The 26,504-nt window shown below is 64.1% G+C and overlaps 1 protein-coding gene across 3 annotated transcripts; it reads right to left on the bottom strand.

Moving 5' to 3' along the window:
* Positions 1-1,327: 1,327 nt before the first annotated feature.
* TSPAN32 (tetraspanin 32) lies at positions 1,328-20,049 on the bottom strand. 3 transcript variants are annotated; one of them, XM_031448472.2, is made up of 9 exons: positions 19,960-20,049; positions 19,011-19,125; positions 18,128-18,225; positions 14,672-14,746; positions 8,911-9,012; positions 8,258-8,344; positions 6,422-6,505; positions 6,024-6,115; positions 1,328-5,519 (listed from the first exon to the last, which is right to left on the bottom strand). In XM_031448472.2, the coding sequence occupies exons 1-9, from the start codon at positions 20,023-20,025 to the stop codon at positions 5,321-5,323; spliced, it is 918 nt and encodes a 305-aa protein (XP_031304332.2). In that variant the 5' UTR covers positions 20,026-20,049; the 3' UTR covers positions 1,328-5,320. The 3 variants fall into 3 exon arrangements, with proteins under 3 accessions (XP_031304332.2, XP_031304333.2, XP_064348061.1); XM_031448473.2 differs by lacking the exon at positions 8,258-8,344; XM_064491991.1 differs by lacking the exon at positions 14,672-14,746.
* Between the last annotated feature and the right edge of the window lie 6,455 nt (positions 20,050-26,504).

Raw genomic sequence — 26,504 nt, 5'->3', positions numbered from 1 at the left:
GGTTACCACCAGGACGTCCATGGAGTGCTTTCTCACGGCAAATGAGAGTTACAACCCAACAGTGGAACTACCTGGTGTCCCCTGGTGACCAAACTTAGCCTCACTAACGTGGGACAGGCAGGTGCAGTGTTCCCTGGCTATGAGCAGCAGGGGCCACCGTGCCTCACCCGTGGAGGGTTTCTGCCAAAGAGACTGAGCTCCCGTGTGACCTCCAGTTACCAGAAAAGCAGGGGAGAGAGGAGCATGTAAAATGGCACCACGAGGAAGTCACCTCCAGAATCTGGGATCTTTGGGCACCTGACGCTGGCTCCTGATGGGAGTTAGTGGCTGGGAAAAAATGCTGGAGGAGGGCAGGAAACTGCTGTAAATTAGGAAAGACTTGAAGAGACACACCCAAAGCCGGGGGCTTGACTGACTGTTGGCCTGAGCAAACCAGCAATGAGAGCTCGTGGGGGACAGGATGGAAATTGAATGTGGGTGATGTGTTCAGTGCTATGAGGGAACGACTGTTACCTTAGTGACAGGGGATAAACGGGACTGCAGTTTCCCTGGGGAGTAGCTTCCATTTTTGGAGGTGAACGCTGAACTCGCTGAATTGCTTATCTATTTCTGGTGGAAGTGTCAAAATGTAGGTAAGTTACTTGAAGAAACGTACACGTACACACAACTTAAAGTAAGTGTGCGGTATGTGTGTGTCTGAATGTGGGCATGTGTATGTGCAGAGAGAGTGAGGTAGCTCTTGTAAGGAACTGGCTTGTGCAGCTGTAGGGGGAGCATATCTCGGCTCTGTGAGCAGGCTGGCAGGCAGAAAACCCAGGCAGGTGCCCTACGTTGCAGTCTTGAGTTTGAATTCCTCCTTTTCTGGGAAAACTCAGTCTTTGTGTGTGAGGCCTTCGACTGATTGGGTGAGGCCCACCCACAAGATGGAGGGTGACCTGCTTTACCACAAAGTCTACTGACTTAAGTGCTAATTTCCTCTAAAAAATACCTTCACCACAACATCTCAGCTGGGGTTTCACCAAACAGCAGGGCACTAAGGGCTGGCCAAGGTGACACATAAGGTTAGCCATCATGGTGGACACATGTGTGTTCATCATGTTATTCTTTCTTTTTTCTTTGGGGGGGGTAATTAAGCTTATTCACTTATTTGTTTACATATTTGTTTTTATGAAGGTCCTGGGATTGAACCCAGGACCTTGTGCATGCTAAGCACACGGTCCATCACTGAGCCCCACCCTCCCTCTACACTGTGTTATTCTTTGTACTTCTTTTCTGTATTCAAGTTTCCACCGCAAGGTGAAAAAAGAAAACATTTGTTCACCAGAAGTCACTATAAAGAAGGTGAAAGTCAATTCACAAACACACAACGTTTTCAATACAGATGTGCAACAGATGAACGCCACCCAGTAGTGCATAAAAAATTCCCCGCAAATCAGAAGAAAGAGACACAAGATCCAACCCCCAGAACGGGCAAGATGCATGAACAGGCATTTCACAGATTAAGATACAGAAATGGCCAATAAACATGAAAACCTGGGTAGTAAGAAGGAAACCAGAAATTCAAACTATAGTGTGACACCTTGGAACACCTATAGAAGTTCTAAATCGGTGGGCGAGGGGAGGTAACTGCCAGAACACGTGTGCGCTGCTGTGAGCCCTGGAGCTGTTACGAATGCTTGGCGGACAGCTGGGCGATGCCCCGCGTGGGCACATGTACACGCAGGGACGCAGAGGTCCCGCCTCTGGGTGTAGCGCTGCATCAGGTTGTCAGGCTGCGAGCCTCGCTCCGTGGGGCGGGTGGGCCTTGCGATCTGGTGGTGGCATAAGCACAGCCGTAGTGCCAGGCGCTCTTAGTCGGAGCACGCGGAGGCAGGCAGCGCACCGGGCCCGCGGCTGCTCAGCCAGTGAATGCCTGCTTTGGTTTTTGCATTTTTGGGTCTGTCCCGAGAGGCCATTTGCTTTCACTTGGAAGGTCAGGAGTGTGGTCTTGCCTCAGGACCACGTGGACACTTGGGCTCTTGGCCACAGCTGAGTTCATGGGGACCTTGACCACTCATCTACCCGATGCCACCCCACCCCCAGACACTGTGCTGATGGAACTTGGAGGAGGAAGCGGCAGGTCGCTTGGGTGAAAATCACTGTTGCAGAGTGAGAAGTAAACCCTGTGAAAACAGAAGTCCTCTCTGGGTCCAGTGAACACAGGTGTGTCCCCTCCGGGCCTTGGTCACCTGTGCACAGCGCTTCCGGAGTTTGGGCATCTGCCCTTCTGCCCCTACCTGCATCCAGGCAGCATGTCGGGTGGCTGGCTTTGTGCGAGGTGCAGAGCCAGCGGAGGTGCCCCAGTGGCCACATGGCTCGGTCCTTGTGACCCAGAGACCCCACGGCCCCAGTGGTGGCCACAAAGCTGCGATGGAGAGTACCAGAGCCAGTCCTGCGAGGGGCACTGTCACACTCTTTGCAAGGACCTCACCTCCTGTTGTGACTCAGCATTTGGCTCCCCTCTGGGCCCAGGGAGAGGCTGACCTGAACTGCCCGTCCTGATGTCAGTGTCATTTGTCCACTGGGTCCCATAGCTGGGCAGGCCTGGCAGCTCCCCATTGCCCAGTGAGGTGGGGTGTCTGGATCCTTGTAAGGTTCTTGCACCCCCGTGGCAGGCAGGCAGTCTCTTCCCAGCCACCCTCATGCCGCCCAGTGGCCTTGTGCAAAGCTGACAGAGGACAGAAGGGAAGCCTCCCATGGGTCCATCCACCGAGTTTCACCCGGACACCCCTACAGCCAGCGCAGCAGCGTCCAATTCTGCACTGCAACCTGGCATCTTCACAGGACACCTGCCAGCAGGTTCACTAACTTTGAGCCCTGTATTGGCCAGGATGCTCCAGAGAAACAGAACCAGGGAGATATCTGTCTCTGTATCTGCCCATCTATCCATCCATCCATCCATTATCATCTGTTTATCTGCCTACCCATTTCTCTATAAAAGATGTGTTATGAGGAATTGGTGCACACGGTGATGGAGGCTGGGAATGACCTGCCATCTGCAAACCAGAGCCCCAGGCAGGCCAGTGTGGTGATGCCCCTCAAGCTGAGTCTGGAGGCCTGAGACCCCGGGGAGTGGATGGTGTAACCCTGGTCTGGGTACAGGAGAGCATTAGGTGGGTGGGGCAGGAAAAGGCATGTCCTCCCTCCCTCCGCCTTGTGTTCCCCTCGGGCCCTCGGTGGACTGGACGGTGCCCACCCACTCGGGGGAGGGCCATCTGCTCTCCTGAGTCCACCCCTTCAAGTGCTAATCTCACGTGGAACCAGCCTCCCAGCTGCCCCTAGAAGTCCTGTCCAGCCTGGGCGCCCCGCCACATGGACCGGACAGCAAACATCAGGGTCCCCCTTCATGGGGGGAGTGGCTGTTCCCACTGAACTTGGCCCTCACCCTGGGTTGGGCTTTGCTCCCCGCCTGCGCCCGCACTTCCCCCATTTACTTACTTAAAGCCTTCTTTACGTCTGGGTCCCCCAGGCACCATCGTTTCTGGCCAAGGAACTGACTTTACAGCCGAAGGAACGGGCAAGGGGGGATGCCTGTGGGCTTCCCGACGGCTGCCGTTTACCCTGCTTCTCCAAAGAGGTGACCCTGGGGGTGGCGGGCGGGCCTCGGGCATCATCTAGGGCCATGGCCACGGGACAGCCCCGTGACCCTGCACTGTGTCCTGCAGGACGTGCTCGTCCACGGCACCATTTCCCCAGAGCAGGATGCGGGGGTGGGGGACACCTCTTGTGATTAGAACGAACGAGCCAATCCCCAAAGTCTGCCTCTGGGCCCTGGTGGCCTCCACTCTTCTGGTGTAGAGATTTTAGTCACCAACAAAGGAACGCATTGAATGAAACCAGTGTCTTTGAGCTGGAATTGGGGGTCCCACCTGGCTCACCTGGGGCTCCTCCGCCACTGGGCTAAGAGACCATAGAGGGGCTGTCCGTGGTGACGGCCAGGTGACCCTATCAAGAGGAAACGAGGCGCTGCTACTCAGCGTGGGTGCGATGTGGCGTCCCCTTGGTCTCTCCTCTTCCTGCGCACCCGGTAATGAAAGTTGGTGGCAGGGAGCGACCACTGGACAAAGGCCTTCCTCTGAAGCGAAGGCTGGGTTCACCCAGCAGGAGATGCACTCGGACCAGCGAGAGAACTTGGAACGGGGGAGGGGTGGAGCTGGGGAGCCTGCCAGTCTGTCGGGGAAGGAGCAGCCCCTGCACCCAGGGTGTAGAGCTGGTGCTTCTGCAAAGTTTATTCAGTAAGTTGAGAACGGGCCCAGGAGAGGGGCGCACACCCCCGGGGCCGGGATGGCCACCCAGCGCAGAACCAGGAGACCTGGGGCTCCTCCCTCCGGGGCGAGGTCTGTGCAACTCCGGATGTGGGGCAGCTGCTGCTCGATGTTGGGCGGGAGCCGCCTTGGTTTTGGAAGTGCAAGTGTGGGAGGGGAGTGCGTGTGATTGGAAACACAAGGGGTGGGTTGCAGTGGGCGTCTGTCACTCTGTCCCCCTTCCCCGCCTGCCCCAGGAGGCTGCTTCTAGGGTTGAGGGGGCTGGCTTTGTGTAGTGCTGGCCGGGGCAGGGCTGAGCTCCCGCTGTGGAAGGTCAAAGGGCCCCACGTTCCCTCTTCCTCTGTCAGCCGTGCTGGGGCCTTGGCCTAGGCTGGGCCATTGGGTGTTCCACCCAGGACTTTGGGTTTTGAGCAGAGGATGCACACCGTGGGACAGCTGGTTAGAGAGAACTCACCAGGCAGGTGGTTGGAGGTCGGGTGGGAGAGGCTGTGGCAGAATTTCTCAAATGCGTCCCCCACCCCAGTGCCCTGCCTAAGTCCCTGGGATCTGCGAACACAGCATCACGGAAAATGTGATTTCTCCTTACGACAGGGAGGTGACCCGGTGGCCCTCATGCAGCCACTGGAGCCTTTGAAAGCGGAGAGAGCTCTCCGGCCGCTGGACGGGGGTGTCAGAGGAAGTCTCGCAGCAGCCGGCCTACCACGCTGACTTGAGGATGGAGACACGTGAGAAGGAGGGGGCGGGGTCTCGGGGAGCAGGGCGGCCCCCTGACAGCATGCAAAGGGGGGGCATCGGTGCCACAGCTGCGCAGAGAAGGGTCATCCAGCCCGACCCACCCTCGGTTTGACCTTGTGAGACTCAAGGCAGAGAGCCCAGCTCAGCCTGCCCCCTGCTTCCTGCGCAGCCTGTTCCCGGAGTCTGTGAGGGACCCCTGGTCCCTCACATCTGGCCGGGTCCCCGTCCTCCCCCTCCCACCACGATGTGGAAGAAGACAGCGCATCCTCTCCTGCTGAGGCTCACAGGCGGGACGAGGCCGGGGCGTCTCTGCGTCTATGGGCGGGAAGGGGGGTGTCCTGAAGCAGCCGAGGGCCCCCCGACTGTCTGCTGGGACCCAGGTGGCCCCTGAGAGCATCCGCTTCAGACGGGTGGTGAGCTGCAGGCCTCTGCTGGTAGCGTCCGGAGAATCTGGGCTCCTGGGGCCGGCAGCCATGGGCCCTGTGGATGCAGGGGGACTGTGAGGCCGTCTGAGGATGCAGCAGGGCAGGCAGGATGCCCGGGCAGGGAGGCTGCCCAGATGGCCGGGCAGAGCGAGTGGTTCAGGGAATGGAGCAGATGGCAGGAAGGGACAGAGGGGCCGCTGGGCCACTGGGGCCAGGTCCTCCCTGCTCCCTGGGCAGGGGAGCCCTGGGTTTCCCTGGGGCTCCCCGGATCAGAGGTCCTGGCTGGGGGCTGGCCTGGGAGCCCAGAAGCACCTCTCTCATTGTTGGTGGAGACGGCACCTGTGGGGCCAGGTCTTGGCAGGGTTGGGGGCCGCAGGGTGAAGTGCGTGGGGGCCCCTCAGTGTGCCCAGCCACCCTGGAACCCCTCCTCTAGAGTCCTGGCCTCGGCCTGGTCCTGGGCCCCCCCCCCGCGGGGCAGAGGCAGAGGCAGAGGTCTCGGGCATAGGAGCTGGGGGCTGCAGGACCCCTCAGGGAGGGGGTGCGGGGCGGGCGGGCCTACCGCGGGCCGAGGGTGTATTTGCCTCTGCGGTCCAAGTTGCAGCCCGAGTGGATGGCGAACCAGAGGAAGGCGCTGAGCAGCATGGCGGATACCTGGGGGAGGCGGTGGGGCCCCTGCACAGGCGGCTCCAGGGAGGGGTCTCCATGCCTCCCCAGGAAGTCGCTGGGCTGGGCAGGGTTCCCAGTTGTGTGGGGGAGGGAGCGAGGGGGGCCCCGGCACCCCCAGGCCCCTCCCTGGATCAGCGGCCTGCCCCTCCCTGCTTTCTGTGCAGGGCGAGCCCTGCTGGTCCCCAGGACACCAGACCCAGCCTGGAGCTTCCCAGCCCTGCTCTTCCATCTGGGGGGGGGGGGGACCGTGGGGGTGGCGGGGGGAGGGGCAGGGAGGGGCCAAGAGGGTACCGTGGAGACAAGACCGAGGCTGATCAGGGTGGACACGACGACCCCGAGCGTCCCCAGGAAGCTCACGATGGCCTGCAGGCAGTCCTGGGCAGAGAGCAGCGCATGTGGGCCCGCCCACCGCTCCCTGCCCAGGGCAGGGCGCCGCCCCGACGCGTGGGGCTGCACAGCCCACCCAGGAAGAACGCTAGGGGAAGGGAATTCGGGGTCGGCACGCCCCGGGACAGCCGCCCCGGAGCGCTGGGTCAGGCACCGGAAACAAGCGAAAAGAGCAGGGGGACCCCTGGCAGCTCCCAGGGGCCCAGCCGGCGCCCTCCTCGGGGCGTCCCCCGACCTGCCCGTGTGGGGCGGTGCGCCCGGCTCCCTGGACAGGTCTACGTGGCTGGCTGAGGAGAGGGTGCTGGCTGACAGGGAGGGCAGAGGAGCGGCTGGTGGAGGGCTGTGGGGTGCCCGGGCTGTCCCGGCTCCATCCTCCACTCCCAGCTCCTAGCCCGGCAGCCCCGGGGCCTCTGTCTCCAAGGAAAAGGGAGGTGGCGGTCCCGTCTCTGAACCACTTTAGATGGTGGCGTTCGGCTTTGGGGGAGGGACGTGGCAACTGGAGACAGGCTGGGGCAGGGAAGTCTAGTGTGGGACATGCAGGGTTCGGTTCTGAAGGCCAAGACGGGGAGGGAGAGGAGGCCGGCTTGGTGCCTGTCTGCCCGTCCATCTGTCCATGAATTCACTTGACAGAGTCTGGGCCCTGCGACCTCCCTGCTTCTGCTTGGACCTCTGGCCCCGGCTGGAACCCAGCGCCTGCTCAATCCTGGGGTGGGGACCAGCCCCAGCTGCCCTGGAGGCTGGGCCCTCCGGCGCCCAGGACCTAGCCTCCCAGGGCGCCCTGTGGGGAAAAGAACCCTAACCAGTCCTGACCCCCCTGTGCGGTCGCACTTCTTGGAAGGCAGCTCGGGGTCAGACCACCGCCCAGGATACGCCCCTCCCCCAGGGCGGCCTGTCCACCCTCTGTGCTGGCCTCAGTGTCCCTACCCACAAGGCCTTTCCAGTCGGCCCCATGGCCCCTGCCATTCTAGAAGGCACAGGAAGCCGGCCCTCAGCCCACTTTGCAGACGGGGTCCTGCGGCGTCTCCCTGGGTGGCATGACTAGGCCTCCTGACCCACCCCCTTCCCTGCACACTGGGCCTTCCGTCGCCCCCGCCCCTCCCAGCACGAGGGCCCGGTGGCGCTGTGTTGGCTCCATCCCTGGCTGGGCCCCGAGCCATATGCATCCTCCTGTCTGTTTCTTGGAGGGGGGCCAAGAGCCTGGCTAGAGATTGGGGTGAGTTTACTTCCTGGACAGTGGGGGAGGGGAGCTGGGGCGGTGGGGGAGTGGGGGGGGGGCGGCAGGAGGGAAGGTGGCCTCCCTGTCTCTGCTGCTCCGTCTTGGAAGCCCCGACCCCGGGCTGACCCTCCCTGGAACGCCCTCCTGGCTCTGCGGGGACCCCCGGACGTCGGCCCCACCACCCAGGCAGAGTTGGCCACCACTGCTCTGGGCCCTCAGCACTGCTCACCCCGCTTGTCTGTCACTGGCCCCCTGCCCTCCTAGAGGCTTCTGATGGTGGCGTCTCAGGTGCCCTGCCCTGCACCTGGCCTTGGGGAGCCCCCGAGCTGGGAGCTCTGTGAAGCAGTAAGGAGTGACTGGAGCCTGGCCCCACCCAGCCTGGAGGAGGGGTCAAGTCCTCCCAGCCCGGCCCAGCTCCTCGCTGCGGCCTCAGTCACTGCAGCCTTCCCTGCGTCTGCCTGCCATGGGCAGCCCCTGTGGTCTGGGGGAGGCCACGGGGGTCTTGGCTGGCCCGGCCCCCTCACCTGTCTTGCAGCCGCCTCTCCCCGACACAGGTCAGCTTCCGAGCTCCCCTGGAGGCCGTGGGGAGAGCCCTTGCCACAGCACAGAAACTGCAAAGGCAGACCAGGGGCAGCTGCTCTCAGGGCCCCGGGGTCCCTGCCGGGCAGGCGGGGAAACTGAGGCGCAAAGAGGCCGAATGACTGGGCAGGTCCAGCAGAGCCGGGGCCCCGGGGAGGCCAGGACTGTGGCCCAGGGGGATGCTGCTGGCTCTGTGGGGGGCCCTGGGCAGCCCAGCCCCTCCCTGTCGCGTGGCCGGCCTGCCTGGCTGGCGGCCCCCCTGCCAGGGCCAGCACCGGCAGTCATGGGGACCTGTCAGTGCTGTGCTGTCACTGTCCAGAAACTCTTCACCAGTTTTGGACAGGGGTCTTTCCCTGTACTCTGGGCCCTGCAGATTCCGTAGCCGATCCTGTCCAAGGCAGAGGGGGGACAGGAGCCCGCTGTTCCCCCAACCCCGGGGCACTGGTGACCGGTGTCCTAGGCCCTCCTGCTCAGCACCTGGCCCCCAGCCGGCTGATTCTGGGGTCTCCCCTGTGCACATTTTCTGAGTCACAGTCTACCAGGGGTAGCCGACCTGCCCAGAGCTGCCCAGGGAGGGGGCGGCCCCCACCATGCTCACCGTGTCCTGGATGGCCACCAGCTCCTGCCGCCAGATTCCATCCGAGCCCTTCACCGCCTGGTCATACACCAGGTCGTAGGTGTCCAGCACGGCATCCTCCACCTGTACCGCGAGCATCACAGGAAGGCTGCTGCACTGCTGAATCCCCCCACCTCCGGGAAGCTGCCCAAAGGCCCCTTTCTCCTTCTGCCGGGCCCCCCCGAGAGCAGGGACTGTGTCCCCTGGGCAGCTGCTCACAGAGGTTCCCCATATTTCAGTTGTGGGGACCTCTCCCCAGGAATGGCTGTTAATGCCACTCTTACTCCCGAGGGGTCCTGCAGGATCGACCAGGGGCAGGGGCTCCACTGCCCGCCCCCAGCTCTGGTCTCACAGCACAAGGAGGGCCTGGCCGGTGCCCTCCCGCTTCTGCTGATCTGGAGACGGGCAATGGGGCAGGAAAAGCCAATGATGGGCCTAGTGGGGGAAGGCCAGGGGAGGCCTCATGCCAGGAGCTCAGTCCCCAGTGACGCTCTAGGCCTCTACCCAGAACCATCCACTGCATTCTCGAAAGCCCAGGCAGCTCGGTTCCAGGCAATGCAGGTCTGCCCAGAGCTGGCTGTGGGCACCCAGGGCCAGTTCTGGGCAGACGAGGCCCCTTGGAGAGGGGAGGGTAGCAACAGGGGCCTGGCCGGCTCTGCCTTCACTCTACGCCCCAACATCATCCAGACCTCATTGCCTCTGCCCGCCTAGGCATCCCCTTCTGTGCCTTTCCTCATGCTGTCCCCCCAAACGGAAATGCCTTCCCCTTGCCAAGTTATTTCTTCAGAGACGAACTGGAATCTTGCCTCCTTCAGGAAGGCTTCCATGACTGCTCTGGGGTCTCTGGTCTACCTGGCAGGGCCTCTTTGACCTCCCCTGCCCTCTGATGCCTCCTTTCCCACCTCAGAGACCCTGAGCCCTCCCTCCCTTCCTTTCCCAGTTCCACGCCAGGCTGACTGCTGGGACAAGCTGACAGGTGCTCAGGAGTGCCCCAAAGGCCTGAGGGCGAGCAGAGGACCTTTGCCGGCTCTCCTACTCACTCCCGAACTCCAGAAAGGAAGGGTGGCTTCCCCACCCCGAGCCCAGAGGACTTGGGGCAGGCGGGCAGTGTCGTCCGAAGCCCCGGTGCCCGGCTAGGAACCCAGCAACTCTCCCAGGGCTAATTAACCCTCCCAGCTGAGACCTCGCTCCGAGAGTCATCCCAGACTCAGCCAGCGGGTTTGTCCCCTGCTCTTTGAGAGGTGGGCAGCGTCCTGGGCTGGGGGCCAGGCGCCAGGCTGGCCACCCCTGCAGGAGGCCTGGCCAGGGGCCCTCTCTCTCAGCCACGGTTTCCTCCAGTGAAATGAGGGTGGAGACCTGCCAGGCTGCTGTGTCCTCGTGGGAGGAGGTCCCGGTGAGGACTGGGGGTCTCGTGGGGCCGGTCTGGGGCCAGTGGGGGAGGAGGCTGTGACAAGGAGGCCAGCTTCAACCACCCTGGGGTTCCAGCCCCCCCGCCACCAGGGCTCGGGGAGCCCCGGCACCTCTGAGGCGGGGTATCGTTGCTGTAGTACTGGCAGGAGTGAGCCTGCTGGTGGCTGAGCTGCGCGTCTCCCCCACAACCCCAGAAGCAGGGACCACCAGCTTCTCCTTCAGGTAAAGCAGCAGGCTGGGCAAAGCCACGGCGCCTGCCCAAGGCCCCCGGGCCTGGCAGTGGGGGCCAGGCTGACTGTCCTGAGGCCTGGGGGTCTGGGTGGAGGTTCCAGGGCCCGTGTTTCTCCAGGAGAAAATGGGGTGAGTTGGGTGGTCCCAAGTCTATGGGGCCCTGATAGCTGGATGCTCCCTGCCAGGGTGTCCTGATCTTTAAACCTCGTCTTCCAGAGCTTCAGGGGGTGCCCCCTTCGGATGGGGGTTTCTGGGCTGCTTAATGGGAGCCAAGTGCCTGGGGTGTCCCTGCAAAAACGGAGTGGACCCCTCCCAACCCTCCATTTGCCACCCGCCCTCCTACTGTAGGCTCAGCCTCCCTGGGTGGGGACAGCTCCGGGGTGGCCGGTGGGAGCTGCATGCAGGTGGTCTGCAGAGCCGGGGGAGGGGGTGGGGTGGGCTCACTTGCCAGAGGGCTGCTGGACCATGGGGGCGGGGCGGGGCCTCGAGGGGCGGGGCCCAGACCGGGAGCTGTGAGGACAGGCAGCCTTTCAAGGCTCCTCTTTGCTCTGCTGTACTTAATCCGTGCGTGAATTATTAAGTGGAGCCGGGCAATTCATTGCCGCGGCAAGCCTGTCTGGGGATAGGGACACTGCAGCAGAGTGGCTCTCAGACTCCAGCGGGAGCATAATTAATAGCCCTCATAATAATTCATAGCACGGCCGCCCAGGCCCCGCAACGCAAGCCCTTGCCAGCTTCACAGCGCCTACCAGGGCCCGAGGGAATGAGCTCCGGGTGCAGTGAGCAGCGGGGGCAACGGGGAGGGCACCCCTCACCCACCAGGGTCTGCGGCCTGGCTTCTGCGCCATCGGAAGACGCAGCTGGCCCCTGTTCTCTGTCCTCAAGTTCCCTACCTGTAGGGTTGCCCTAGACATGCCATCCTGACCCTGTGTTTTAGGATATCTTAGGGGGTCGCTGGGGGAAATGAGGGGGGACAGGCCTGGCTGGGCTTAGGCTCCAGGACCCCTGGTGCAAACAGCTGGGCCCCTTGTCCTTCTCTGCTCCCTGGGCCTCCAGCTGGACCTTGCGGAAGGGAGGAGCCAAGGCTGGGATCTGTTTGGCAAGGGTTGGCCCTGAGGCCAAGGCAGCAGCCGAGGTTCTCGGGTCGGGCGGCACAGGATGGGAGGCTTGGCCGGCCCTTGCTGCCTGGTGCCCTGGCAGGTGCCCAGCTCTGCAGTGGCCCTGGTGATGGAGGACAGACTTGGGCTCGGGGGTGCAGACAGGTTTCACTGAGCCCCTGGCCTGCCCAGGCTCACTCCTGCCACTCAGCAGCCCGCTCAGCGGGGCCTCACGCCCCTTTTACAGACAAGGAAACTGAGGCCCAAGAAGCTTAAGTGATCCCCCAAGACTTCGACCCTAGACTTTGAAGCCAGAGCACCCTCACAGGGCTACCTCTGTGCTCACATGGGCCTGGACAAACTCATGGACTGAAGGTCTGGGAGGAAGCCCCAGCCCCCACCGGGGTCAGGCCCAAGAGCTGGCCCCTGAGGTGAGCTGGAGCGCAGACCAGACCGGAGGATTTTTGTGGGGGACGGTGGCGGGGGTGGGACAGAGAAGCGGCCCAGCTGGGAGCCGTCTGGCTTTTCACTCCCTCCCCTTCCTGGTGCGGGAATCCCAGCCGGATTGTGGCCTGTGGCCCCAGCACACATGGCCCCTCCCCTGCAGAACAGCAAATCCTGGGCTCAGAGCGCTAAACACACGGTGTCAGAGAACAGAGGGTGGCCTGCAGCCGCCCCCGGGAGAACCTCATGGGGCCCCGGGGCGCCCTGGCAGCTCTCTTGGCCGGGACCACCCGCGTGGTGACCCAGCCCTCGAATGGGCCAGATCACTCCTTGGCGGAGGTAAATGTGAGGCCAAAACCCCAGTCTTGCCTGGTCTCCCTGGTCAAGGCTGCTGGCCAGCCCCTCCAAGAGCTGAGGCCACCATGCCAGGGCTCTGACCCCTCCAAGAGCAGAGGAAATATCCTTTTCCATTTGGTCACAGCGGGGTGACCCCACGTGATGCCAGGGTGGTGGGGAATGGCTTGGGGTGAGCTTTGGGCAGGGAAGGGCAAAGAGCCCTGGATGGTGGACACCTCCTGCCCCGGCTCTGGAGGGTGACCTCGCACTCCCCCCACCCCCTCCATCTGCAGACCAAGGGGGTGACCACGACCCTGGAAGGTCGGGAGAAATTCGGCCATTTCTGTGGGTGAGGAAAGACAGGACCAGAGAGGGTGATCACACACCTAGAAGAACACAGCACAAACTCGGCCTCCAGACCTGGCCGCTGTCTGCGAGCCTCTGCATCTGGCATGAACATCTTGTGGGGCCCGGGCAGCAAGTGGGCCGGGGCTGCGGGGACACCTGACGCACAGGCAAAAGTCATCGCCTGTCCCCCGCTGCTCGCACAGGGTTTTGCCCAGGAACTGAGAACGCTGTGTCTGGACTGGCCTTGGTTTCCTGGGCTGGACCTTACTAAGTGCATGGGGAAACTGAGGCATAATGAGAGGAGAAAGGACTGCTCAGGGTCACAGAAAGCCTGGCCGGATGGGACCGGTCTCTGTCTGTGACCCCACCCACTGGCCCCGCAGCTTCTGGGGGGCTGCTTTGGGGTCTCGCCTGGGGCAGGGCTCTCACAGGTGCAGGCTGGGGCCCAAGTTCTGCTGCCAGTCTTGTCCACTGCTGGGGACCAAGGGGAGGCCTGCCCCTTGGCACGTCTGCCAGCTGCAGCCTCTCAGCCAAGGAGCAGCAGTGGCCCTGAGGCCTGGGACCAGCACTGGGAAGCAGACGTGGGGCAAGAGGTCCCTTTGGGAACACATCCTGCATCTTGGTGGTGCTCCTGCGGCCGCCCCACCAGCCCAGGGGCTGCCTGTAGGCTCATGGCTCCGCTGGGGAGAGAAGCCTGATCCTGTTGGGGGCTATGGGCACAGGGCAGTGGTGGGGGCCTGGTGTTGGCCAGCCTTGCTCTGTGCCCTCCCCTGGTACCCACTGAGTGGGGCCGCCGGCGCCCCACCCTCAGCCAACTGTGGACTCTCCTGGCCCCCACCAGGCCCCAGGCCCCACACAGGAGCCAGTCAGAGGCTGCTGCCCCTCTCTCTGAGCCTCGTGGGCACAGTTTCCTCTGCCCTGATCCCCAGTCCTGGTCTGGGAGGGGTCAGCTCTGTTCATGCACTTGGCCAGCCCCACAGCCAGGCAGGCTCTCAGCTCTGTCTCAGGGCCCCCAGTTCAGATGGAGCTTCTGGAGGCCCAGGCTGCCCCAGCCCACTGTGCTGCTTGGGAGGGCTTCCCCGGGGTCAGCGCCCATCCGAGACCCATGACCTGTAGGCTTCCAGCCCTGCTCTCTGGGGCGGGGCCACATGTCCCAGAGCTGGGGCCTCCTTCCCTCCCAGCCCTGAGCCTCCTGGAGCCCTGCTGAACCAGCAGCACCCAGAGAACGGGGTGGGGGGGTGGAGGGACGAAGGAGGGTAGGGGGGTGGAGGGACGAAGGAAGGAAGAAACAGAGGACCCCCACCCCGGCTGGGGAGACCTCACCCACCATGAGCACGGCCTCCGCCAACACGAATGTCCCTGGAGAAGAGCCCACAGTGAAGACGGAAGTGGGACTCCCCCTCCCCCCGACCTGGGCAGGGCAGGTCCCAGGCTGAAGGACTGTGGTTGTCCTGCGGGTGAGGCCTGGACACCTGTCCACGGCCCTCCAGCCCCTGCCCCTCCCACCCCATACGGGCGTCTCTCCCCTCCTGCCCCACCCGATTGCGAGGGCAGCCCCTTTAGTGCATTTTCTGGACCCAACCCCCACATCAGTCCCTCAGGCTAGCTGGGGGGTCCCCCTCCCCCAGCTGCCCAGGCGCCCCCTTCCGGGCCTAGGGAGGCCTTAGTGAGCAGGCCTAGTGTCCTAGACCTATGCCTACCTCTCCTTCCCTGAGAAGCCGCCTCTCCTAGCCCCAGATAGGTCGGGCGTCCTGGGCTCCTACCCCGCCACCAGGCAGACAGTGTCCCCACAGGGGTACCCCCTCGCCACCCTCTCTCCTGGTGACGGGCAGGTGACAGGACTCCCAGGACTGAGGAGGGCCAGGCGGGGTGCTCACCTGGCTGGGGCTGTGGAACCTCCAGAAGGCCACCTGCACCAGGGCACAGAAGACCAGGGCAGAGCACAGGAAGGCCTGGGCAGAGGAGGGAGGCAGGCAGGTGAGCAGGTGAGCGGTGCTGTGGTTCATGGTGTGGCCTGGCGGCCTCCCTCTGGGCTGGGCCCATGAGCCCGGCTCCCCACTGCCCGAGGGAGAGACCTGGGGTCCCCTTTTCAGGAGTTTTCCTATTGCTGGTTTTGGCTCCTGAGGGCCTGTCAACACCCTCTGTCCTGGGGAGGCAGGCTGTCCCCGGGATGATGGAGACCCTGCCCTCCGCAGCTGCTGCCCGGAGGGGCGCTGACCCTGGGAGGGCCAGGCAGCGCCTTCCCCGCACCTGGGATTCAGACCTGGGGACAGAAACGTCCCCGATTCAGGTGGTCTGGGCAGGAAGAAGTGCCCGCGGCTGCCCGCCGCCCTCAGACAGTGCGGGCCTTTGGGGCAGGGGCAGGCGGCTTTGTTTTCTTTTCTGAAATGTGCCTCCAGAGGGATTTGGGGGCTGGGTTTCCAGCCTGGAAAGCGTGGCCAGGTGGACGTCCCAAGATGGTGTGACTCGCGGCAGAGAAGCTCCCCTCCCCACTCTGTCCCTGTGGCCCAGCCAGCCCCTGTCCCCTCCTGTCACTCCGTGGGCTCTCTTGCTCTGGTGGCCAGTCTCTCTCTTGTGAATGGACATTATGCACCCCCCAAAATGTAAACATGCCGCAGTACTCTTTTGTGGGTCACCACAGACTAGGAACACTGGCCCCCACCCCTAGGCTGAACACTGTGTGCTGGCGACCCTCAGGTTCAGGTCTTGGGCTGGGGCTCCCCTGGAGCTCTAGTTGATCACTCCACCCGCTGACCACACCGCCCGGGGCCTGGAGGCGGGTGTAGCTCCCCCTGCCGCTCTGCCACACCAGCTTTGTGCGGGCCCACAGCCCTGGGCGGTGTGAGATCGGCTTAGCGGGTATGTCACTGCCCCAGGGCTGTCCGCAGCCCAGAAAGGGCGGTGGCCAGGCTCTCCTGACCCAGGAGCTTCACTAGAGTGACACCCAGGAGAGTCGATGACCAACGGTAGAGGGACACCCAGACACAGACGGACACATGGACCCTGGCCAGGCTGGGTGGGGTTGGAGAGACAGTCCACACCTGGAGGGGTCCACCAGGCTCCAGGGAACAGCGGGCCACCCCACCAGCCCTAAAACTTGGTGCGGGCACAGGGGCAGCCCTTCCGGCCTTCATCCTGTGTTCCCTCCTGCCTGCCCAGGGGTCCGCAAGGCCTCAGTCTCAGGACAGCCCTGCGATGCCGCCTCCTCCCTCCGCCCGCCCTCCCTCCTCGCCGCCCTCCTCCTCCCGCCTGGCTAAAGGCCACCTTCCCCATCTGGAAGCCATTGCTCAGCGCTGCCTCCCAGGCTGGAGGCCGGGAGCCAGCTCAGGGGACCAGCATTTTCCAGGAATCGTCTCATTCCTCAGGAGAGGGGGCATCACTCCCTGCCTCCTGCCCCGCCCGCCGTCCAGAGGGTCCCGGGGAACGGAGGGCCGGCCGGATCCCCTGACAGCCACAGTGCTGGGGCGCTGGGTGCAGCCGGCCGATCCCCGCTGTCCTTTCTCCTGACTCTGAACATGCAAATAAATCAAAATGGCTTCCTGGGCGCCGCTGCCAGCTCCAGCTCCGCGCCCAGCCTGCGCGCCTTTCATTTCCTGTGTGTGAGGCTGGTCTGGGAGGAGGCGGGGAGGGGGAGAAGGGCAGGAGGGGGCGGGGGGAGCGCCAGGACGGGAAGGCTCTGGTCTCCCTGGCACGTGCTCACAGACCCGCCAGATGCACGCACACAAGGATGCACACACGCCCGCCGCTCACCGGGGCAGCATGGCAGTGAGGTCCCCAGCCCCCGCAGGGCGTCCAGGCTGGGGCCCAGGGCGGGCAGCTGGGGTGCAGCTGGCGTCCAGCGTGGGTCTGACCCACAAACCGGCAGGAGGTACAACCGAGGCCCTGGTGCCCACTGACCCCTGCCCCCAGACCAGGGTGCAAGGCTGGGCGGTCGAGGAGTGGGTAGCTGGGGAGGCCCTGGGAACCGTCTGGGCCAAGAACAGGCTGGAGCTGGTGTGATGGAGCCGGGAACCTTGGAACAGGGGCCTTGGCGGAGGCATCTTCCCGCCTGCGCCCTAAGCCCAGCACTATGGCGCCCCCTGGTGGCTGACCCTGGAGCTGCGTGCTGGCCTCCCAAGGCCGCCCCTCCTGGACCCTTGGGCCTGGCCCTCCAGCCCTGAGTCTGGAGAGTCCACCTCTCGGGTCAGCTCCCACTGGGGCCTCCCTCTCTCCCAACCCGGCCCGTGGGCTCCAGGCCGCAGCCAGACTGCACAGGCCAGTCTTAGTGCCATCCACATAGCCTTGCCCTGCCCACACTCCTGCGGGCTCCGGGTTAGGTCTGGTGCTGCCTGACTCCCCTCTGCTCCCCGAGCACACCCAGGGCCCGGCACTGCAACTCCAGGAGGTGACTTAGTCCCTGCCCTTGGAGAAGTTTACAACCCAGAATTCATTCAACAAACATTTGCTGACACAGGCTGGGCCAAGAACCCCGCCACCCTGGGGACTCCTGCCCTCAGGAGCCCAGGGTTGTCAGCCTCAGAGCCACCCACCCCACAGGGAAACACAGCCCCCAGAATGAGTTCCTAGGAGTCACGAGCCCCACGAACCACTCTCAGGGGTGGGGTTGGCAGGAGCAGAGGGCTGGAGGCAGAGGGACCGGCAGAGTTGTAGGGAAGCTGGACTTGGTCCCAGAGTCCCAGCCAGGAGCCGGGGCCCCAGTTCAGGTGATAGGAGCGGGGCTTGAGCCCAGAGTGGGCTCTGGGTGGGGTGGGGGGGCCTGCATCAGGTGCTGGCTGGGGGGGGGGCGTGTGAGAGCCTCGGGGAGGCGGGGACAGCAGGCAGAGCAGCAGGCCATGCCAGTGGGGACCAAGACGGGGCCACATGGTGGAGTGGGTATGGGGGCTACAAAGGGCCACTGGTGTGGGGCGAGGTCGGGGGCTTGTGGGACCTCTGGGGACGGGGAGAACCCACCCCTGGTAGCAGCTCACGGGGAGCCCAGGCCCCTGCACAGTCCTGACCTGCAGAGGGTCCCTCCCTGTCTCCTGGGCCTCTTCGTAAGGGGGATGGAATTCACCCAACCCCTTTCCCAGAGCCTCCACTGTCCCAGAACCAGATACTCCCTGGGCCTTTGGGAATGGCTTCCGGGCCTGGGAGGGCCAGCTCTGCCTTTTAAGGCCCCCATGGATGATGCGTGAGATAGGGCCGGGGCGGAGGGTTCCTGCCTGGCCCACATCCCTCAGGCCTCGGATTCTGTCAGGACACTGAGGGAGGTGGCAGGCTCTGGGGGCTCACAGCCCACCAGTTCCAGATCCCATCCTGGCGGCGGCAGAGGGTAGGGGACACGGAGGACTCACCCCTGCCATAAGGCCCCAGGCCTCTCTCACAGTGGCTGCAGTGCCCAGCACGGCCGCCAGGGTCAGGAGCCCGGCCAGGCTGATCCCTGCAGAGAAGGCTGGGTGCGAGAGGGGAAGGTCAGGGTGCCCAGGGCAGGGGTCCCCTGTGCACAGAGCCTGGGTCTGAACTCCAGCCCCAGGTCGACTCGGTGGTGCTGAGTGTCTGGAAGCTCTGAACGGGCCCTTCCGTGACAAGCAGGGGCATGCCTCCCACCAGCCACCCCCTCCTCCTCCCAGCGCCCAGAAGGACCTAGAGGGAGAGAGGGGAGGAGGCCCCGGTGGGCCCTGTCCCTCCCACTTCTGTTTCCGGCCCTCCCCACACTCGGACTATCTTAGAAGCCACATCCCCGGGGGCTGTAAGCTTATCAGTACAGGCCTGGGCCCAGGCCTCCTGCTCCAGGGAGTCCTGGGTTCGGGGCTCAGGGAAAAGCATGAGGTCTACAAAGCACAAGAAGGCCTGGGGTGGGGACCTTCCACCCCCACCCCACGAGCCTCGGTTCCCCCCTCCTTGGCCTCCTCTGCTCTTTTCTGAGGCCAAGCCAGGCTCAGAGCCTCATCCTGGGCAGGCCCCTCTCCAGGTGAGCACCCCTCCTGGCCACAGAGGACGGGGTCCAGATTCCCCCCGACGCACCCTCGCTGCCCCAGGCTCCCCGGGGGAGGTGGAGACCCGTGCCGACCCTAGGCCTAGAACAGCTGGGACCCCAGGGCAGCCCCCTGCCCTGACGCCACCCCTGCCCCAGCTCAGCGCCACGCGGGGGGCCGTACCCCAGCGCAGGGCTCCTCCCCAGCCCCTTTTGCACCTAAAGCCCCCTCACCGATTGTGGTGGCCCAGGACCTCACTTACCCCAGTGGCGTATGGTCTCATAGGGGGTCCTCCCTGAGGACGCGTGGCCAATGACGGCAAAGTGGGCCTCGAAGTAGGTGAGGGCAGCCATGGCGGCCACAGCCACGCCCAGCAGCTGGGGGGGCAGGCCCGCGTGTGGGGGCAGGACGGGACCCACCAGCCTCCCTCCAGCTTCCCGGTCTCACGTGAGACAGGTCAGCTGTGGGGCTCCTGGGTGTTTCTGGGGGTGGTCTCGGGAGGCCTTGGCCCCAGACACCCCACCACACCCTCACCCGTAGACGTCTCCAGCAAGCACACGGACACCTCACCACACACACACTCACACAGACACCCCACACTCACACAGACACCCCCACACTCACAGGCACCCCTACACTCACCCAGACACCCCACACTCACACAGACACCCCCACACACTCACACAGACACCCCTACACTCACCCAGACACCCCCACACACTCACCCAGACACCCCTACACTCACCCAGACACCCCTACACTCACCCAGACACCCCCACACACTCACCCAGACACCCCTACACTCACACAGACACCCCCCCCCACACACACACTGTCTAGCTTCTCCAAAGAGCCTTGGATCATTCCATTTGCAGAGCAAGGAATGGACCCACCCCAGCCCCTAGCAGCCCCCTCACCTCCCATTCCTATGAGAGCACCTTCCAGGGCAGGAAACCCTGCCCCACTCCCCCGGGGACACCCCCTCTGACCCCAGTCCCCCAGTCCCCCAAGGCCCTCCGGCCTCCTCCAGGCCCTGTGCTGACCGGCAGGACAGACCCTGCCCACGGGCCGTCCTTCTGCCCCCGGGAGTCTGCCAGCAGGACACCGGGTGCATGTCCATGGGGGGAGCGGGGCTGGTGTGTGTGTGGGGGCGCAATTCTGGGAGTCCAGTAACACCCCCCCCACCGCGTCCCACCCAGCCCGCCTGTTACCAAGAGAAAGAAGCTGGTGACCAGCATCTGGCATTTGGCCACCCTGACTCGACTCCAGAGCCCCATGGCGGTCTCCTCTGGTCTCCTCTCCCCTCCCCTCCTTTGCCCTCCCGGCTGCCCTCCCCGGCCCTCCCCTCCCACTGTGGTTTCCAGCTGGGCGGGGGCCTCGACCGCAGCTGCCCGCCCCGGAGTGGGGCTACGTCCCAGCGTGTGTGTTTATCAGCACACGGCGGGGAAGCTGAGCCTGTGGGTGCCCGGAAGGAGGGCAGGCAGGAAGGGGGTGGCGAGGCCAGCTCCTGCCCCCCAGTGCCCCCAGCCCTGGCCCGAGACAGCGGGATGCTTGGCCGTCATCCTTGGAGGAATCGGAGATTGGGTCCAATCTGAACATCCTTGTTGAAGCATCGTCTTAGGAAACATCATTTGAAATGTCCTGCGACAACAACATTTTTGAAAGAGCAATTTGATTTTCGACGCCTCAGCGGCACAGATGAGCGATTTAGAGCAGAGCCGTGTGGAGGGCGCGGGAGGGCTGGGCCTCACTCGTGCCACGTCGGGCCTCTGAGCGAGGCTTTGTCAAAACATGAATCCGTCCTTAAGCAAGACTGAGAGCCCGGGGATGGGGCAGGGCTGCAAACAAGGGATGTGGAGCCGCGCCGTCCAGGAGGGTCGCTGGGTGCCCCCGTGGGCCTGCAGGGGCCGCCGGTGAAACCGCCCATCTGGGTCCGGTCTGGGCCCGTTCAGACCGCTGGGGCCCCTGCTGTCATCCTTCGAGGCTCACCACCCACGCTGGGGTGGCCTCCCCCTCCTGGCTCACAACGTGGGGTGTCCCCAGACACGTGGGGACCTCAGCTGGGGAGGACGAGTGCCCCAGACAGCTGTGGTCGTGGCGATACCTTGGTTTCTAGGAACCAGCAGCACGGGGCCGATGGCGGGTCAGCAGCTCCGCCACCTCCTTCCTCTCCCTGCCCAGAGCGGGCCGGGGGTAGGCAGAACCCCTCGTCCCTCCCAGCCCCGCCAGGTGCCCCTCAGCCCCTAGGAGGGGCACGAGGGGACCCTCCATGTCATGGCCTGTAGGTGGCGCCAGTGGAGCCAGGCGTGGCCTGAGGGGGACAGCAAGAGAGAAAGTTCTGGACCCGGGGGCGTCAGGGCCGTGGGCAGGGGGCCGGCCACCTCGGCCCTCCCTCCCCCCGAGGTGAGCTGCTCACCGCTGCGCCACTTCGCTGAGGAAAGCAGCGCCCTCCACCTCCCCGAGACGCCGTCGGCCCCGGGCACCTCCGGGCCGGGTTCAGGGAAACCCCTTTGGGCCGAGGCCGGGCCTGCCTTCTTGACCAGCCCCTGAGAAGCGCCCACTGCGCGCCGGGGAGCTTGGCACAGGTGACCTCGCTGTCTGTCCCCAAGCAGCACCAACCCTCCCGTGAGCAGGAAAGGAGCCCCCCAGTGCCTAGCCTTGTGGGGATCCAGCCTGGGTGAGACTCTCCAAAGACCAGCTTCTGGCCACGGCACCCTTCCCCCGCGGGAGACCACCACTCCCCCCGCCCCGAGACCCCCCCCTTTCCTGGCTGAGCTGCACCCTCCCGCTCCCACAGCCCCCCTGCAAGAGGAGGAGGCATCTGGTGGGGGCCGAGGGTGGGGGAGCTGCTGGCCCTGCCCGGCTGCCCGGACCTCTGACCCCCGAGGTCACCTGCCCGGCCCAAGGGCAGTGCTGGCCTGGGGGAGGCAGCAGGGGGCCTAGAGCAGCAGCCTGTGTCCGGAGGGGCTGGGCCAGGGCGCGGAGCCTCTGCCCGCCACGGACGCCGCCTCCTGTCCCTGTCCACGGCAGATGTGCGTGTGCACGTGTGTGCGAGTCTGTGTGTGCGTGTCTGTGTGCACCCACGTGTGTTTGTGTGACCTGGTACCGCAGCCCGCTGACCTTCCTCTTATCCCCTTGTCCCTGCCCTCGTCTAATAATTAGTTGGTTCGTTGAAAACTGTTTTATTGCAGGAGTCAGCTGGCAGAGCTCCCGGCGGCCGAAGCGGGGACAGCTGGAACAGAAGGGAAAGTAGCATGCTGGGTGACAACTCACCACGTTAAACAAGTGCCCGCGAACCCACACCGGTCTGCGTGCACGCCGGGATCAATGACGCGGGTCGGTTCCGAATAACGGGTGTAGGTTCTCCCGGGGCAGGGAGGGGAGCCGACCCCCAGCCCCCGGGAGCGACCTCCTTCCCGGACCCAGGAAGGGAGGGAGTCTGACCGGCACACTCGGCCAGGGGACTCAGCCAGGTGAGTGGGGCAGCGACACAGGCATCAGCCGTGTCGGTGGCGTGTGTGCCGATGGGATGGGATGGAAGGTCACGTCACCCCTGCAGTCCTCCTCCCCCGAGCCCCAACCCTAGTCTAATCAGGACAAAAACACCAAACCAACCCCGACAGAGGGGTGTCCTGCTGTGTACCTGGCGGTCCTCCTTGAGACTCTCAAGGTCATGGAAACCTGTCATAGCCCAGAGGAGCCCAGGGTGGTACCTAAGCGTGTGTGATCCCAGATGGGGTCTCAGAGCAAAGCAAGGAATTCAGGTGAAGACTGAAGCGACCCGGAGGAAGTATGGACTGCAGTCAGTGGTGCTGGACCAACACCCATCCATTCCTTGTGACAAACGTCCCGTGCTCTTACCGGTGCGGACGTTAGGGGACACGGGGGTGGGGTGCAACACGCCAGCTCTCGGTACTGTCTTTGCAACTTTTCTGTGAATCCAAAACTGCTCTAAAATAAATTTTATTTGAAAACATGGTTTTGTCTGCCAACCCAGGCTCCTGACACAGAGGGCGCAGTTTGGAGCTGGCTCCGCCTGTCCGCTCACTGGGTCATGACCTCTTGGTCCTGTGCTTGGCCGAGCCCCACTCCGTTAACTGCTCGTCACCAAGACAGTCACTCACTCAGTGATCTCCCCCGTCCACCTGCCCCCCGTCCCCCTGCTCACCTGCCCACTTGCCCACCTGCCCTCCTGTCCCCTTCTCACCCGCCCCCTGCCCCCCGGCTCCCTCTCTCATCCACCCTTTATCCGCTTGTTCCCTCCCTTTCAGCTGCTGATTCGCTCAGCGCTTCATCTGCTCTCTGCCCCTGCCTCAGTTTCCCCAGGGAGTTGCCTGTGGGACTCTGTGTGGGGAGTCGGCCTTGAAGCAGGCCCTTCCCACTGTGAGGCTTCTTCCCCTGGGCCAGGACAGCCTCTGCACTGCTTCCTAACAGCCGCCCCTTCCCACCAGAGATGTCCCAGCCCCGAGGCCTGGAGCTGGGTGGGCCTCTGCCCTGACCCTGAGGGCCTCACCAGGCGGTGACACGGCTCCTCCCGCCCGGGGAGGAGCCCCAGGGACGTCCATGAGGGTGTCACCTCCCTGCAGCCCTGTGTGCAGGGCTCTGGCCCATGAGGGTGGGGTCGGGCTGAGGGCCGTGGGGAGACCCTGAATTCAGCCTCCGGCTTCCTCTGTGCCCCCCGCCTGGACCCTGAAACCGGCCCAGCAGCCCGATGCGCCCGCCCGGCACATCCGCTCCTGAGCCCTGGGCGGGTGAGGCAGTCTTTCTGCCTGGTTGTCTTCTGTCTGGTCAACTGTGGTGCCTAGCGGGCTTCTGCGGATCCTGGAGGCTACATGCACAGGACACTCTGGCCAGGTAATCGGGTGACCTGAAAAGCTAGCTGCCCATTGTGAGCGTGGCTCAGAGCGAGAGCAGGTGCTGCCGGAGGGCCAGGCACCCCGCGGGCCCTGCACGGACGGCCAGCACATCCAGGGTGCTCGAGGTCTGTGGCAGGTGAGCATGCCGTCTGGACCCTCCTGTAGGTGGGTCCCAGCCCAGCACCCGCAGGACTGGAGCAAAGTCCTGCCATCCTCGGAGGGCAACTCTCTTTTGGAGAAACAGATCCTAGCTTGTTTCTGGGCTTAGAGGAGACTGAATGTGTGACCGTGGGCCACCAAGTTACCACAAGACCCGAATTGTCTGTCAACATGGGACATGTCTGACCCGCCAAGCAGACCAGACCAGACCAGACCACACAGCTGGGCTTGGTTTTATGCCGTAAAGTTGGGCGCAGACTGCTGTGTTGCACCATCGGAGAGGCGGTGGGTACAACACGGGCTCGGAGCAGGGTCTGAGGGCTCCGGAAAGCCTGTCACCCTGCTCCCGCTATGTCACTGTCTCCCGCTGGCACCTCTGGCATCATGGGAACGTCCCCAGACCTGGGATCCAGGAAGGATGGCTCACCGTTGGTTCTGCACCATGTGGGGCACCCCCGAACCACCCAGGGACAGCGGGGAGGGGAGGGGCTCCTGGCCGGGCCAGAAATGCGAGCAGTGCCTCTTGGGTTGCTTTTGCCTGGGAGTTCAGAGTCACAGGTCTACATCAATCAGAGCCGCTAACAGTTTGGCTTGACGGCCAGGGGCCCGGAAGGGGCATGGTTGGAAAATCAGTGGCAGGAGGGCCGGGAAGGGGTTTGGTCAGACCTTTCCAAAGGGCACAGCCCGTGAAGGTGTCCGTGGCCCGAGCGAGGCGAGCCGCCACCTCCGCCAGGGGGCGCCGCGGTCACCAGGCAGACAGCTGACCCTCCGGCGGCCTCGGCCAGCCTCCCGCCCCCGCCCCGTCCCTGCCCGCCGGGCTCCTGAGCCACGGGCGGCGGCGATGGGGCCAATGGGCAGGCTCGGCCCACGACTCCAGTCCCCAGAGCCGTCCCCCACGCGCCCTTCCCGCAACAACGCAGGTACGGTCCGGGGGGCGCACCGGCCTCTCGGGGGTGTCCTGGGCCAGGTGGGCTGCTTCCACCACGGAGAGGGCGCCGCCTGGCTTCACTACAATAGATGCTCTGGGTGTGGATTCTCTTGCCCGCCCGCGGGCACCTGCAGACACACCACCTGACCCCCTGTTACTAACCTCATGGGGTGTTTCTTCTGGTGATGAAACCGACTCCCCAGCCAGGACGGTGGGGAGGGGACTTCTAGGTCCCACCACGTCCCCCGCCCCCCCGAAGCAGCTGCTGCACTGGACAGCGCACAGGCCCCCTGAAGACTCAGCCACTGTCCCTGCTGGGCGGGGACAGCGTCCTCCAGGACACAGCGGACACCCTGAGTCAGCTCAGATCTGGGGTCTGGGAATCACGGGGGGGAATGGCAATGACCTCTGTTACCCTAAGGAAACGCCCCCGGTGCCATCTCTGCCTCCTGTCCCCATAACTCTAGGCTTTCTTGGTCTGGAAGTTCCCGAGGGAGGGCGGCCCCTACAAGGACACAAGAGGAGTCCGTTAGACCGGGACTTGAGGCTGCCCCCTCCCCCGGCCCTGGCCACCTTGGGCTCCTCAGGCAAGAGAGTCGACAGGCCAGGAAGGGGTGACTGTAAGGCTGGGGTGACCCACTGTGGGGACGAGGAGGAGCACGTCTGAGCACAGGAGATTCCTGGTCCCGTGCTGGAAAGCAATGGGAAGTTACAGCCATTGGCCCAGACCCCTGGGGAACGAAGGCCCAGACTGTCCTGCGAGGCGAGGTGACACAACTGGCCGAGAAGCCTGCTGAGGTGAAGAGGACGCGGAGCGGGCCGTGGAGGAAGGTGGCCGTTGACACCAGCTGCGACCACGTGACCGGCTGCAGGACGCGGGGGACGTGACCACGGCTCGCAGCCCTTTGCTCTGTCCCAGCAGAGTGGGAACGGGGCTCAGCCGGAAGGGTGGGTAGGGGACCTCCTCCCCGTTACGGGGCGGGGAGCCTGCTCTGTGTTGTACAGACATAGACGCATCTCATTAGGTGGGAGTGCCATTTTGCAGCCTTTCTTTGGAAGTTCAGCACGGTTGGGAAAAGGGCACGGGGTACTGCGGACTCCGCCTGTACGAAGAGTCTGGAACAGACGAATCCAGAGACAGAGCGCAGGGGTGGTCGCAGGGGCTGGGGAGGGGCGGGCAGTGGCGGCCGACGGGCGGGGGTCTCCTTTGGTGGGAATGGCAAGGTTCTAGCATTAGATGGTGGCGGCGGTTGCCCGACGCTGTGAAGAAGCTGAGATCCACTGGATGTGCTCCGAGAGCCAGTTCCACGGTGTGTGCGTTGCCGTGTCCTTGCAGGAGAAGAGGCGCCTGCGGACGCCCAGGGGAGGAGGTGGGCCCCTTTCTCTTCTTGCTCTGTCTCCTTGGGTGGCTTCTTCAAGCCCTGTGGGCTTAAATGTCACTGAACGCAGGGGACTGTCCAGTCCCTCCTTCCCGCTTTGAGTCCCACGTCGGAGTGTCCATGCCAGCCTCCCGTTTCTGTATTTCCCGGACACTCCAAAATCCACATGTCCAAAAGGGAGCCCTCGCCGTCCCCTGGGTCCTCCCGCCATGGCTGCCTCCTGCCCCACCTCAGGAGTGGCTGTGACTCCCCCGCCCCCCTCCCAGTCCAGGAGGGTCACGTGCCAGCAGCTTTTCCAGAAAGCTTCCTTGTTTTTAAGAGTGCAGTGCGATGCACAGAACATGCAATTTACCACTGTAACCATGTCTAAGGGCACAGCTCCATGGCATTAAGCACATTCACATGGCTGTGAATCCTCCTCCAGAAATCTCCAT

Source organism: Camelus dromedarius, chromosome 12 (assembly GCF_036321535.1).
Source record: "Camelus dromedarius isolate mCamDro1 chromosome 12, mCamDro1.pat, whole genome shotgun sequence".
Lineage (NCBI taxonomy): Eukaryota > Metazoa > Chordata > Mammalia > Artiodactyla > Camelidae > Camelus > Camelus dromedarius.
The sequence above is the reverse complement of the archived record's forward strand: the minus strand, read 5'-3'. Positions and strand labels throughout refer to the sequence as shown.

Bases quoted from the DNA above. Each gene is read 5' to 3' on its own strand.
- TSPAN32 (XM_031448472.2), bottom strand. From the start codon at position 20,025: ATGGGGCTCTGGAGTCGAGTCAGGGTGGCCAAATGCCAGATGCTGGTC. The intron at 6,506-8,257 runs GTGAGGGGGCCG...CTCTCTGCCCAG, and splicing joins GAGAGGCGGCTGCAAGACAG to GACTGCCTGCAGGCCATCGT. The intron at 5,520-6,023 runs GTAGGCCCGCCC...CTGCATCCACAG, and splicing joins AAATACACCCTCGGCCCGCG to GGCCCATGGCTGCCGGCCCC.